At 45.2% G+C, this 12465-nt stretch overlaps 1 protein-coding gene across 1 annotated transcript in view; it reads left to right on the top strand.

Moving 5' to 3' along the window:
- Positions 1-12043, top strand: part of LOC113212428 (uncharacterized) — a 53536-nt gene extending 41493 nt beyond the window's left edge. Inside the window, exons 3-4 of the mRNA XM_052271931.1 lie at positions 3402-3581; positions 11802-12043. Of these exons, the coding sequence (XP_052127891.1) occupies positions 3402-3581; positions 11802-11981 (360 nt within the window). The 3' untranslated portion in view covers positions 11982-12043. The remainder of the gene's footprint in view (positions 1-3401; positions 3582-11801) is intronic.
- Positions 12044-12465: the final 422 nt, after the last annotated feature.

The raw sequence follows: 12465 nt of genomic DNA, 5'->3' as shown, positions 1-12465 counted from the left end.
TTGCCGTTGCCGTTGGGCCGATCACACTACACGATTGCGGTTGCGATTGCCGCCGACACCTAACCTCCAAATATAGATTTATGTTCTCATATAATTTTTAATAGGCGGCATTAGGAAATATTTAAGCGTCGACTGAAATCAAATAATACTCACCAGTGAAATAGGGACCAAGAGCACGAGCCACTTCGGCCCAAAGAGCAGGTTTCAGGTCTGATCTTTTGAATTCTAGTAAGTTGGGGTTCCACAAAATGGGTCTCATCTCCACCTCTCGTATTAGTTGGTGTTCGTTGTCGGTAGTGAACAAATCCTTATTTTGTTTAGGTGGCATGTTAGAAAATAATATCTTCACGCAAATGTGAACATATTATTATTTCCCAACATCTTGCACCTGCTACAGCTCGACTAGCAGACGATTCACGGTTTTCGCGGGAGAATCTCGGGGCCACGTGACACAAAGCTGAGCTGTGATTGGCTGCGATTGCGATTGCGTTTGAAACAAGCAGGCCCGCCCTTCCGCCAAACGGAGTTGCCAGCTCCACTTCGCTGCGCCGGCAACTCCGTTCGGCAGGGGCCGGGCCTGCTTGGCCTGCCGGCGGCGATGGTCGGGCCTTCGGCCCGACCATTTCAGTCTCGCGATTTACTGAAGGGCATAATCAAATAAATTATGTGACCGGTAAATCTCTTTGCATATTTGAGTAAACTTAAGCGTCTTGCGGGGGGCCTGCGGCCCTAGAAATTTTTCCTTTGGACATGACAAGAGACTGTAACGGGGCAACACCGTGACTACACCCCACCCTTCTGCTTTGCCCAAGAATTAAAAAAGGTGAACCAGCGCAGTTTTTAGGTTGTACATTGTTTGTCAAACAGTCCTAAAACTTGACTTTTTGCCAAATTTTTCAATATATCCACCTCTAGGGCCGAAACAGTGAAAGATACGGCAAATCTGAGAGTAGTGTCTGATTCAGAATGTGTTGTTTTGGGGGGTACTTCCTCTGACATTTTACGATTGGACGCCTCCTTGTACGTCTTTATGAGCAACGCGGTCATTTTCGCCGTATTTCGTCGAAATAAGCACTCTAGCGCCCAAACGGTGCAAGATAGGGTCAAACGGACGAAATTTTCGCCCAAAGGGCTCTACTTTCACGAGTTACCCCTTAGGAGACCATAAAAAAATATTTGATATTCTACTTTTTGGACTAACCCCTATTTATTCGTTACCCCCTTTCACCCCCTTAGGGGTGGTTGCCAGGATTTGCACCAGGCGTTTCGTTGTCCAGGAGTGACCCCTAAGATACCCTGAAATTTGCAGACCTCTAGCTCATCTCCTTCCTCTTACACGGACGACGGACAGACAGACAGACAGACGGACACGAGAGCGGTTGCATAAGCCCGCTTTAATGCTTTTTTAAAAGCAGAAGGGCGGGCTAAAAATAGCCGGGCGGCTATCCTTGCCATCGCAACCGCCAACGTCGGCTGCTGCGCTCTGATTGGTCGGGACGGCAACGGCAACGGCAATCGCAATCGCAACGTCAACGGCAACCGCGCGTGTGATACGGGCTTTAGTGGCCATGAAATTTCAACATCCGATAAAAATAGTATTCCTTGGAATTTTGACCTGAAATTTGGTTTGTGGCTACTTCCTTGTATTTTAGTAGGGCCATTTTAATTTCATTCAAACCGGATATCTTTTTTCCTGCTACTTGTAAACGGCTTGAGCTAGGCCAAAACAGACACCGGATTCGGCTCCGCCCTGGTTCAGGCACCCTGAGTGAGTACTTAACCCGTTTATATATGCTGCCTCGTGTATAACCTTTAACTTTGGACTTACAATCCAATTTTTACTATAAAATGACCACTGCCACTGCTCCTTACTATGGCCAAGATCCACATAACGTGGCCATGGTGGGCATGTTTGGTAACATGACTGTCATGGCAAGTAGCACCAATGGCCAAAAATGGCCATTTGGCCCATGGCCTGTGGCCATGCGTGGCCATGGTCGGCCAGGGCAAACGCGTGGCCATAGCTATCCTCATGAAAATCTTAGCCTGGGCTGGGGTTTCTGCGAATTCTGTGATGGAAGTGCTAAAAAAATCACATAGCTGAAATACGGAAAAAAAAAAAATAGAACTGGGTGATAGTCAAATAAACCGTTCAGTTTCGTTCCAAAGCATCTCATGTTCGTCTCTATTGTGCTGGAGCCACCACTTCGGTCTAGTATGACGTCTGTTTTGGAGCTCTACAGGGGGCCGACAAGAATATCGAACAATTTCATCACTGTTACGTGCAGGATCGATCAAAAGAGGTCAAAACTGAATTCCGATGCTTTCCACACTTCCCTGTTGTTTAAAAAGCAGCCCATTTTCGGAATATGGCAACACTGCAGACTCAAATGCCCCACCTAGTTCTAAAGACCACATTCAAAGGTACTTTCACCCTGAGTTTCAGTTTTTTATACACGCAGAGCTACAGGGGCTCAAAGTCGTTCCACGGGTTTTGAGGTTCGGGCTTCGGAGTTTATCAGCCACCACTCCACAGCCAAGACACACAAGAACTCAACTTTTTCCGAGCGAGAAATTGACGAAAAACGCGATCAGCAGAGGTGGGAAGAAGCGTCGTTTTCTTGTGCGAATATTTTTGCGAATGAAGTCCGTTCCTGCTCTAGTTTCCATTCTGTAATGCAGAATCGAAAATTCCGAAAATGCCCTTTTGAAAATAGAGAACTATTAACGTCATATACGGTCGTAATGAGTTTAGGGTGCCCTGTTGGGGCAGGAGGGCTGTTTCAGGCTTTCTTCAGAACTAAACTCCGATGCGATTATCTGCAACTATCTCTTATTATCCCATCCACGCCTCGGCTGTGGGTCGCTCCTGTTTCTTGGAGCCGTGGTATTGCCCGACATATAGGCAACACGTTGAACACCCTCATAGATTTGCTTACCCTACTGCGGCTATGGACCAGTTCCGCACGATCCGTTACAGTGCTGCTTGAATACCTTTGTAAAGAACGATAACAAAAGAGTCTGGATCGAGCCTTTTTGGCATGAATCGCTGTTAAACCTCTGTACGTGGTCATACTGTGGGACAACTCTAGAAATGTTATCTTGTGGTAAAGAACAATATAAAGAAAAGTTAAGCAAAAAGAAATAACATAATAATAATAACAATAATAATAATAACAAGAAGAAGAAGAAGAAGAAGCAGAATGAAATAATTTTCTTTGTGAAACGAAACTGCACGTTTTTTTTTATAATCACCCAATTTTGAAAACAGAGATGCGTGGTTTCGCCAGCTGCGATTCGCCGTGCGTAGTGTCGTGCATGGTTATCATGAGAGTCAAGTGATATGTCACATTGTTCCTTACTCCTAGAGATTGTTGAAAAGTTCTTGGATGTCTTCATAGGCACTGCTGGCATTCGCGTCATGGGGAACGAGAGGAGGATGGAAAGAAAACGCAATGATCATGAAGTTCAAGAAGTTGTGTACCACAATCAAAACACATCTTCCAAAAATTTGGAACGAAATTCTTGTGCGCATGTCGAGCAACGTCAGCGAAACACCTCATGACTGTCCATTCCCGCCAGTATGTACGGTAGTATGGTTTCGTGACCATCGCAGTTTCACTTTCTTGTACGCGAAGAGAAGGTCGAGAAAAGGTCAAAGAGGGGATAACTCGATACCTCAGAGCATAAATCGCTCAGTCTAGCGCTCCGACAACCACTTAGTCTGCCGAGCGGTTTGGACAACTGCTCATTCCGTGAAGGCGGTTCGACAACCGCTGAGTCAGCCGACCCGCCTCAACAACCGCTCAGATGACTTTTTTTGACACCTCCCATGTTTTGACCGATTACAACTAGACCATGCTTTTTTGATAGTGCAATCCAAATTTTTCCGTTAAAAAAACGTTAACGCCAACGTTAAAGCAGATGACTTATACGTATAACGTTGAGCTTTTACTCTAAACTCTCACCTGACGCTCAGAGCCTACAACTAAAAACATGTTACAGCAACGAGCGCGGCGGCGTTTAACGCATCGGCGTTAAACGCATAACCGGTGAACACGACAACGCTAAACGCATCACCGTTGAACCCGTCACTATCCCAAAACTTAAAGTCCGTTGCACATCCATCAATTTTGAGAAATCAGGAAATCGCCGGGACACGTAAAGGGCAAAACCACGGCGGAAAAATAGCACTTTTGCTATAGTTTTAGTGGTATTTGAATACCTTCTCGTTGTATCAAAAATTTTAGAGTCACATCATTTGAAAGGTAATTTAAAGCCAGAATTTTTGGTGTTATTTACAACATGATAATGTACATACTTTTACTTCTACAGTCACACAAACACGCATAAAGTCAGTTCCGTTCGGCGTCTGTCCGTCACGCATTTTCGAAAGCCCCTAGATTAGGAACATGACATAGCAGAGCAAAGCGCGACATATCACTAAGTTCGTCTGAGAATTACCTATAAGAGGGCTACGTTTAGTATTTCCTCAATGCTGGAAAACCTACAAAAAAGTGCCAAAAACTAAGAAAAATGAGTGTGACGGACAGACAAGACTGTCGTGGTTTTGCCCTAAACCTTTATTTTCAATAAAGAATCCAAAAAGCTTGGGCGCGGCAAAACATTCGGACTTTTTGGCTGAGTGATTGGCGAAGTCTATTACTCCGTCTGGTCGGGAAAAACTTTTTCTGTCTGTGTGTATCTGTATCTGTGTATCTGTATCTGTGTATCTGTATCTGTGTGTCTGTGTGTCTGTCCGCACGATAACTCGAGAACCAATTGAGCTAGCGATCGACCTGGGATTTGCAGGGTCGTTTTGTGTTCTAAGAAGACAGATCGAGTTCAAAGAAAAGCATTCCAGCTCAAATGTTAAATTTTTTTAAATCAAAAACAACGGGTCCCTAAAATGACGTTTTTTGAAAATATTTTTTTATGGTTTCCTAGGTGGTAACTCATTAAAGTAGGGCCCGTCGGGCGAAAAATTTGTCCGTTTTGCTCGAGCTCAAACCGTTGAGGCACTTAAGGGTATTTTTGACCAAAATAAGTAAAAAACAAGCTGGGCCCGCTCTTCCGCCGAACCGAGTTGCCGGTGGAGCGAAGCGGAGCTGGCATAAGCCCGCTTATATAGCTTTTAAGCAAAAGAGCGGGCTAAAAATGTACAACCCTGCATGCTTAGTCAAATTGACGGACCGTTGACGGGCCGGAAGCCTTGTATCTTTGTGTACATTTTTGCACTACCCGACTCGGGTGTCAGCGCTGCAGGCCAAGGTAGATGTATGCCAGGCGCGTCGCAGCGTGACAGTGTTTCGTGAGATGTCGCGAAGCCTGTTACGCGAGGCGTGGTCTGGCGTACATCCACCTTCTTTTAAAACATAGCGGGACACCCTACTGACACATTGTGGTCATGGGCCAGCCCGACCCATAGTGGTCATGTCGTCATTAAAATATTAATTATAGAAAGAACGGGTTCAGGTGAGTAAGATGGTGTCCACTACTGTACTAGTACAGGCAAGTCTAGCCTAATTATAAATGTAAGGAAAATACTCATTCAATCAATTCCTTGCCTTGGAATACTGTTACGAAAAATCCAGATAGTTATGACACTCTTGTTTTATTTAGTAAATTTAAACGCAAGTATGAGACTTACCCTTAGGTAGGTACGGGTAGAACGTTGATACTTTGATGTTTGTTTGGGGAGGGTGTATTTTGTCGAAAATAAGTTAAAAATTGCTATAGTGAACATGAAGGTCGAGGGGGAGGCCTCAAATCGCAAAATTGGCAAGAAACTACCCCCCCCCCCTACCTGCCCAACACTTCTCTAAGCAGAAGGTTGGGTTGCAGCCACGGTGCTTCACCGTTATATTCCTTTCTCATGTCTAAAAGGGGTCATTCCATGCCAAACGTTCCCCCAACAAAAAAAAGTTTTGATGAAACTTGGTGGAAACGTTCCCTGAGTGGTCCGATGACCACCTGCAAGAGCATTTCGACCTTGCGCGACGGGTTGCCTACTTATCGGGGGTCAAAGTTTTCCCGCCACTGCGCACTCCACTCGATCTGGCGAGCGCCACGCTTCATCTTTTTTCAAACGATCAACGTCCTAAGTGGTAAGAACTGGCCCTCTTTCGAATGCGCTTGTCCATTTTCCGAAAATATTCACGCGACGTACCAAAAACTCGATTTTTAGTTTCAAAATCGGATTTTGGCCAAGTATGACACCTTTGATTTGCTTGAGAGTGGGCTCATTGGAAAGCCCGTTCAATTTCCTGTAAGACCCTACTTTCGGTATCATGGGCAGACGCCTACGAGCGACGCTACGGGGCCGAACGCAAGCCGCCCGCGCCGCCCGCGCCGCTCAGTCGAGCTGGCCGGGCCCCGCCACGCTGGGCCACGCCACTGAGCGGCCGGCCCCGTAGCGTCGCTCGTAGGCGTCTGCCCATGATACCGAAAGTAGGGTCTTACAGGAAATTGAACGGGCTTTCCAATGAGCCCACTCTCAAGCAAATCAAAGGTGTCATACTTGGCCAAAATCCGATTTTGAAACTAAAAATCGAGTTTTTGGTACGTCGCGTGAATATTTTCGGAAAATGGACAAGCGCATTCGAAAGAGGGTCAGTTGTTACCCCTTAGGACGTTGATCGTTTGAAAAAAGATGAAGCGTGGCGCTCGCTAGATCGAGTGGAGTGCGCAGTGGCGGGAAAACTTTGACCCCCGATAAGTAGGCAACCCGTCGCGCAAGGTCGAAATGCTCTTGCAGGTGGTCATCGGACCACTCAGGGAACGTTTCCACCAAGTTTCATCAAAACTTTTTTTTGTTGGGGGAACGTTTGGCATGGAATGACCCAAAGGCCAATTGTAAAGGGCCGTAGGCCCGCCTGGAAGCTTAAGTTTACAATACTTTGAATAGTGACATAAAGGTCTGACAGCCCGTGCAAAACTTTATACTGCTATTTTGTCGAAAATTCGTCTCCCATGAGAGACGAAACAGAAACAAAATTAAAGTGGAGAAGATACGACATGGAGACGAAATGACAGTCAATTGGCAACAGAGAGGTCGTCTCCGTCTGGTCGCTGATCCATCGCCAACTCATCGCTGTTCCATCGCGTCTTCGTCTCCTGCGATGGAAGGGCGACGAAGCATCGCGTTCTTGACTAGCCTCACTCTAATCTATACATAGAGATGGAGATGGCCGAGTGAGCTGGGAGCTCACTCACCAGCCCGATGTCGGGGGTTCTATGCCCGGTAACATACCAAAAATTTTCTCTTTCCCTTATCTCACCTCCCATTCGTCTCTTATTCGTGTCCGTCGCGTTTCAGTTTCGTCTCCGTTTCGTTGCTTCCCAGCGCACTGAACGACGAGTACGCGATGGAACGGCGATGAGTTGGCGATAGATCAGCGACCAGACGGAGACGAACTTCTGTCGCCAATCGACTGTTATTTCGTCGAAATTTCGTCTCTATGTCATATTGTTTTCAAACCAATTTCGTTTCTGTTTTGTCTCTCAAAGGAGACGAGTGTTAGACGAAAAAGCGGTATAATTTTTTTCACGGGAGCATGCCCTACAAACGCCGCTGGCAGGCCAGGCAGGGCCGCCCCCTGCCGAACGGAGTTGCCGGCGGAAGGGTGGGCCTGCTTGTTCAACTTTTCAAGCCAATGCCAGGCAGGGTCAAGCTGTGAGTTTCTCTAGAACGCCATTTCTCTACACATGATGTCCAGTAATACGAGTAACACAGAAGAACGTGTCAAAGTCTTCCTGCTAATATCATGTTAGTACTGCAGCTAGCTAAGCAGTATGTAACACTCAAGAAAAGGCTGTGGTACTCTTCTTTTACAACTGAAGATGATGTGCAGAGAGGTGACATTCTGGAATAACACATAGCATACTAGCATACTGCATGGCATTTAATCGACAAGATAAAATACCAAAACAGTCAAACGGCTAGAGCAAAATAGGTAACTACACGTACACCTTCCTGCCAGCATTCTAGCTCGTAATCAAAACAGGAACTACAAACTTGACAATGGAAGAGCAAGAGCTGTACACGGAAAAATATGAATCTGTTCTTCCAACTGAAAATCAGTTGCCACAACCGATAAATCGGTTATTAGCGTGATGACCGGCAAATTGGTTCTCATAACCGACCATTTCATCTCCACAAACCGATATTTCGGTCGTCGCATCAGAAGCGACTTCGGTTAAGCTAACTGCTCTGCGTCAATACATTCAAACGATCAAAGTTTGCCGCCACAACCGAACATCTTGTTGCGACGCCTGGGAAATTCAGTTAATAGGACTACATTGGATGGGTTTTGAAAAAGTAGTCCCAAGAACCAACCAATGAGACGAAAAGACGGTCTGGTGGGCAGTGACAGCAGAGTGCGCTGTGGCGCTACTCTCGATCAGGCTTCGATTTCAGTGACTATAAAGTTCGGTCTCTGAATCCCGTAATTGAGTTACCCGTCCTGACTCAGCGACTTAGTCTGTAGTTAGAGTGTGGGTGTGCCGTCGTGCCGAAGTTCGTCGATGTCGAGTGGTGGTGTTCGTGATGTGTTGCGCGAGTGGGGCCTTTCTGAAGGCGTCATAGAGTCTTTTGAAAGTAAGTATTGTATGATTGTTTCCCCCCTTTTCAGTCTAATTTGCTTTCATTTGCTTGCCGTTGCTTGCATGTTACAAATTTTAGACGGGATTATTGGTTTTTGTTCGACTTGGTTTCATATCTCCATGCCCACCGAGGTTAGGTTTTCGTGGAGTCTTGTTGCTTTTTGTCTTGATCAGTCACATTTGCCCTTGAATGCTTTGGTCAGGCACTGGGGTTAATAAAAACGTTTGAAGTCGTTTTGGTAACGTCAGCCCTAACCTTGTAGAGGTTATGTCGAAAGAGACGGCCTGCCGGCTCTTGATAGCTTTGCTGCTGCTTAGTCCATGCTGTTGTAGGTTAGGCTTTTTTCTTTTTTAAACTTTTCATTTGTGTTGTAGGAGCCAAAGTGACCAGAGTTTCATTGCCCCTCCTGCCCAATACTCTGATTGAAAAACTAATACCTGAGGACGGCCCAGAAAGAGTTCTTTTTTATTATCACTTTGAAGAATTAAAAGCGAGTTTGCCTGTAAGTGTCAAGTTACAACCGAGGGGTCTCCGACTCGCATAATACTCAGTACACGTCGCCATAATACCCTTATAATACCCCATAATACTCATAATACCCATAATACCAATAATACCTCATAATACCTCATAATACAACATAATACCCTTATAATACCCTGATAATACCCCATAATACCCAATAATACCCCATAATACCCCAGAATACATCATAATACATCATAATACATCATACCTCATAATACTCCATTCTCCACAGTGCTTTGATAGAAAAATCCATCTAGATAAATAAAAACAGCCATGTAGCGCGTTGCGCGTTGTACCACCAAGAGTCCTAGTTCTGACCTGGCCAGATACTTCTGCTTGTTCAGCATGTCGCGCACTGCTGGACACCAGCGAGTACAGCGCGCGGTGGTGCTGTTCGTCGCCGCCAACACCAACCTCGCTGAATCTGTGGCCTCCGACAAGGAGGACGTGGTGCCATGTCTGACTCACTTTCTCGGATACAACAACTAGCATCACTCAGTTGCGAGAATGTCAGTTACTGGAGTCGGTCCTGGTCGGTAGTGGCAACTAATCGTGTTGGATGCTGAATGTCGTTCACACGAACCGATTCGTGTCAGTTGACGTAACTGACGCGTAAGTTATCATCGCCTCAACCGATTTCTCGGTTGTGACGACTGATTCTTTATTTTTCCGTGTAGTAGGCTTTAATAATTATTTACCACAATAGTTGGGTTTGCAGTCAATCATTGGTTTTCTGCGTATCTTAGTTTTCAAAATCCCCTCTGCAGAACAGAGACAGCTGAACTCATCATCGGGAGTGGTATGAGAAAGTCTTCGGCACTCTCAAACCAGGAAAAAATTGACAAAGTGGCGTAGGGCTGCGTAGGGCCATTTTTTTTTTTTTGTGAAATTGAGCTTTTTTTTGAAGCCGTATGGTTTTTTAGCCCGCCCTTCTGCTTTTAAAAAAGCATTAAAGTGGGCTTATGCAACCGCTCTCGTGTCCGTCCGTCTGTCTGTCTATCCGTCGCCCGTGTAAGGGGAAGGAGATGAGCTACAGGTCTGCAAATTTCAGGGTATCTTAGGGGTCACTCCTGGACAACGAAACGCCTGGTGCAAATCCTGGCAACCACCCCTAAGGGAGTGAAAGGGGGTAACAAAGAAATAGGGGTTGGTCCAAAAAGTAGAAAATCAATTTTTGTTTTATGGTCCCCTAAGGGGTAACTCGTGAAAGTAGAACCCTGCTCGGACTAAAATTTCGTCCGTTTGCCTCTATATGGCACCGTTTGGGCGCTAGAGAGGTTTTTACGACGAAAATACGGTGAAAATGACCACGTTGCACATAAAGACGTACAAGGAGGCGTCCAATCGTAAAATGTCAGAGGAAGTACCCCCCCAAAACAGCACAGTCTGAGCTCGAGGGTATCCTCCGATTTGCCGAATCTTCAACCGTTTAGGAACTAAAGGTAGATATATTGAAAACAATTGCAAAAAGTCAAGTTTAAAGACTGTTTGACAAACAATAATCTACAATCTACGCGTGGTCCTCTTTTTAATTCTTAAGCAAAGCAGAAAGGTGGGGTGTAGTCACGGTGTTGCCCCGTTACAGTCTTTTGTCTTGTCCAAGGAGCAAATTTCTAGGGCCGGAGGCCCCCCACCGGACGCGTTAGTTTACTCAAATATGCAAAGTTATTTACCGGTCAAATTATTTATAAGGCCCGACCATCGCCGCCGACAGGCCAACCAGGCCCGGCCCCAGCCGAACGGAGTTGCCGGTGCAGTGAAGTGGAGCTGGCAACTCCGTTTGGCGGAAGGGCGGGCCTGCTTGTTATTAAGTGTTACAGATGTCAAAACAAACGGCACATCAATATCTATTACAGGCCCTGAGGTGTACAAAATGACAAATGTTCATGCATAGTTTGACATGGTAATCGACGCGTCCGGCGAACAAGGGCGAATCTGCGGAGCGCCCGGTAATAAAGGCGAATCTGTGGAGCGCCCGGTAACAAAGGCGAATCTGCAGAGCGCCCGTAACAAAGGCGTATCCCCATAAGAAAACCTACACAGATTCGCCTTTGTTACCGGGCGCTCTGCAGATTCGCCTTTGTTACCGGGCGCTCCGCAGATTCGCCTTTGTTACCGGGCGCTCCGCAGATTCGCCTTTGTTACCGGGCGCTCCGCAGATTCGCCTTTGTTCGCCGGACGTGTCGTAATGGCTCCAACTAATATGCAAAATGTAACATACTCTTAGAGGAATAACTTTAACATAATGCATAATCCACTACCTCAAAAAATGTATCTTGCAGATCAATTTCGGAATCTGTTTTTCTCTCTCCTGAAAAGTTGAGGTCTTTGGACATACGCCACTTTGTCAAATTTTCCTGAGGCATATTCTGTAATTTCTTAAACTGTTTTATTAATTTTTAATATTTTTTCGAAAAATACTGAAAAAAAATAATATTGGGGGGAATCTTCCGGCGAGACTTTCCCTTTATTTCATTCCAAATTGATAGTAAATTTAAAGAACATTAAACCGACCGAAACACAGCTGTCTGTGTAAAATTTCAGGTTGCGGTTTATAACTGTATCAGCGTGCACATTCTTGGTTCCTTGTGAAATATTTTAAAAGGTGAACTGTGTTAGTTTTTGTTTTGTCATGATGGTCTAATCTAATTAAGTACGTCTGTCGCAGGGTGGCTTTTCGGTGCGAAACTTGTCAAGTTCAGTTCTACAACCCAAAGGAATACCAATGCTCTTTTATGGAAAGTGGAAAATTGATGTAAAAGTTGTTGACCCAGCAGACCAAAGGATATTGGGCTGTATGCGTTTGTATGCCAGTGTAATACCAAAGATAGGCCAACCGGTTGGGTAAGACCTGTGAATTGCAAGGGTTTCGGAAAACCGTCAGCACATAAAAACTACAAGAACATCGTTTTGGCACGAAAGATTTATTAAGAACATAGACCTAACCCTTATTTTGCCATTGGCGCCGTTGCGTGTTGTCCCCCAAAACATGCTCATCTTCACCTCCACCTCGAACGGCGCGGCCCTTTACAGTGTGCACGATTTCGTTCAAACGGATTGGTCTACGACTTCAACAATGGCCAGTTACTACTAAAACACACTGACAGTTTTAAAAAAAAGCAATTCTTGTTAACCATAAACGGAAAGAAAATTTCCTATTCTACAGTTTCGAGCAATATTATATGAATAAAAGAAAAAAGACTCCGAGGCTGTTTTTGTTTATATATTGCTGTTTGTGACGTACACTGTAAAAAAAGTTTTACTGAATTTTCAGTTCTTTTAGTAAGTTTTTTTACAGACCAGTAGTCTAAAAATTCAGACTGCAACTGGGT

Source organism: Frankliniella occidentalis, unplaced genomic scaffold (assembly GCF_000697945.3).
Source record: "Frankliniella occidentalis isolate FOCC.00 unplaced genomic scaffold, Focc_3.1 Scaffold179, whole genome shotgun sequence".
NCBI lineage: Eukaryota > Metazoa > Arthropoda > Insecta > Thysanoptera > Thripidae > Frankliniella > Frankliniella occidentalis.
Note: the sequence above shows the minus strand (reverse complement) of the source record. Positions and strands in the feature narration are given on the sequence as shown.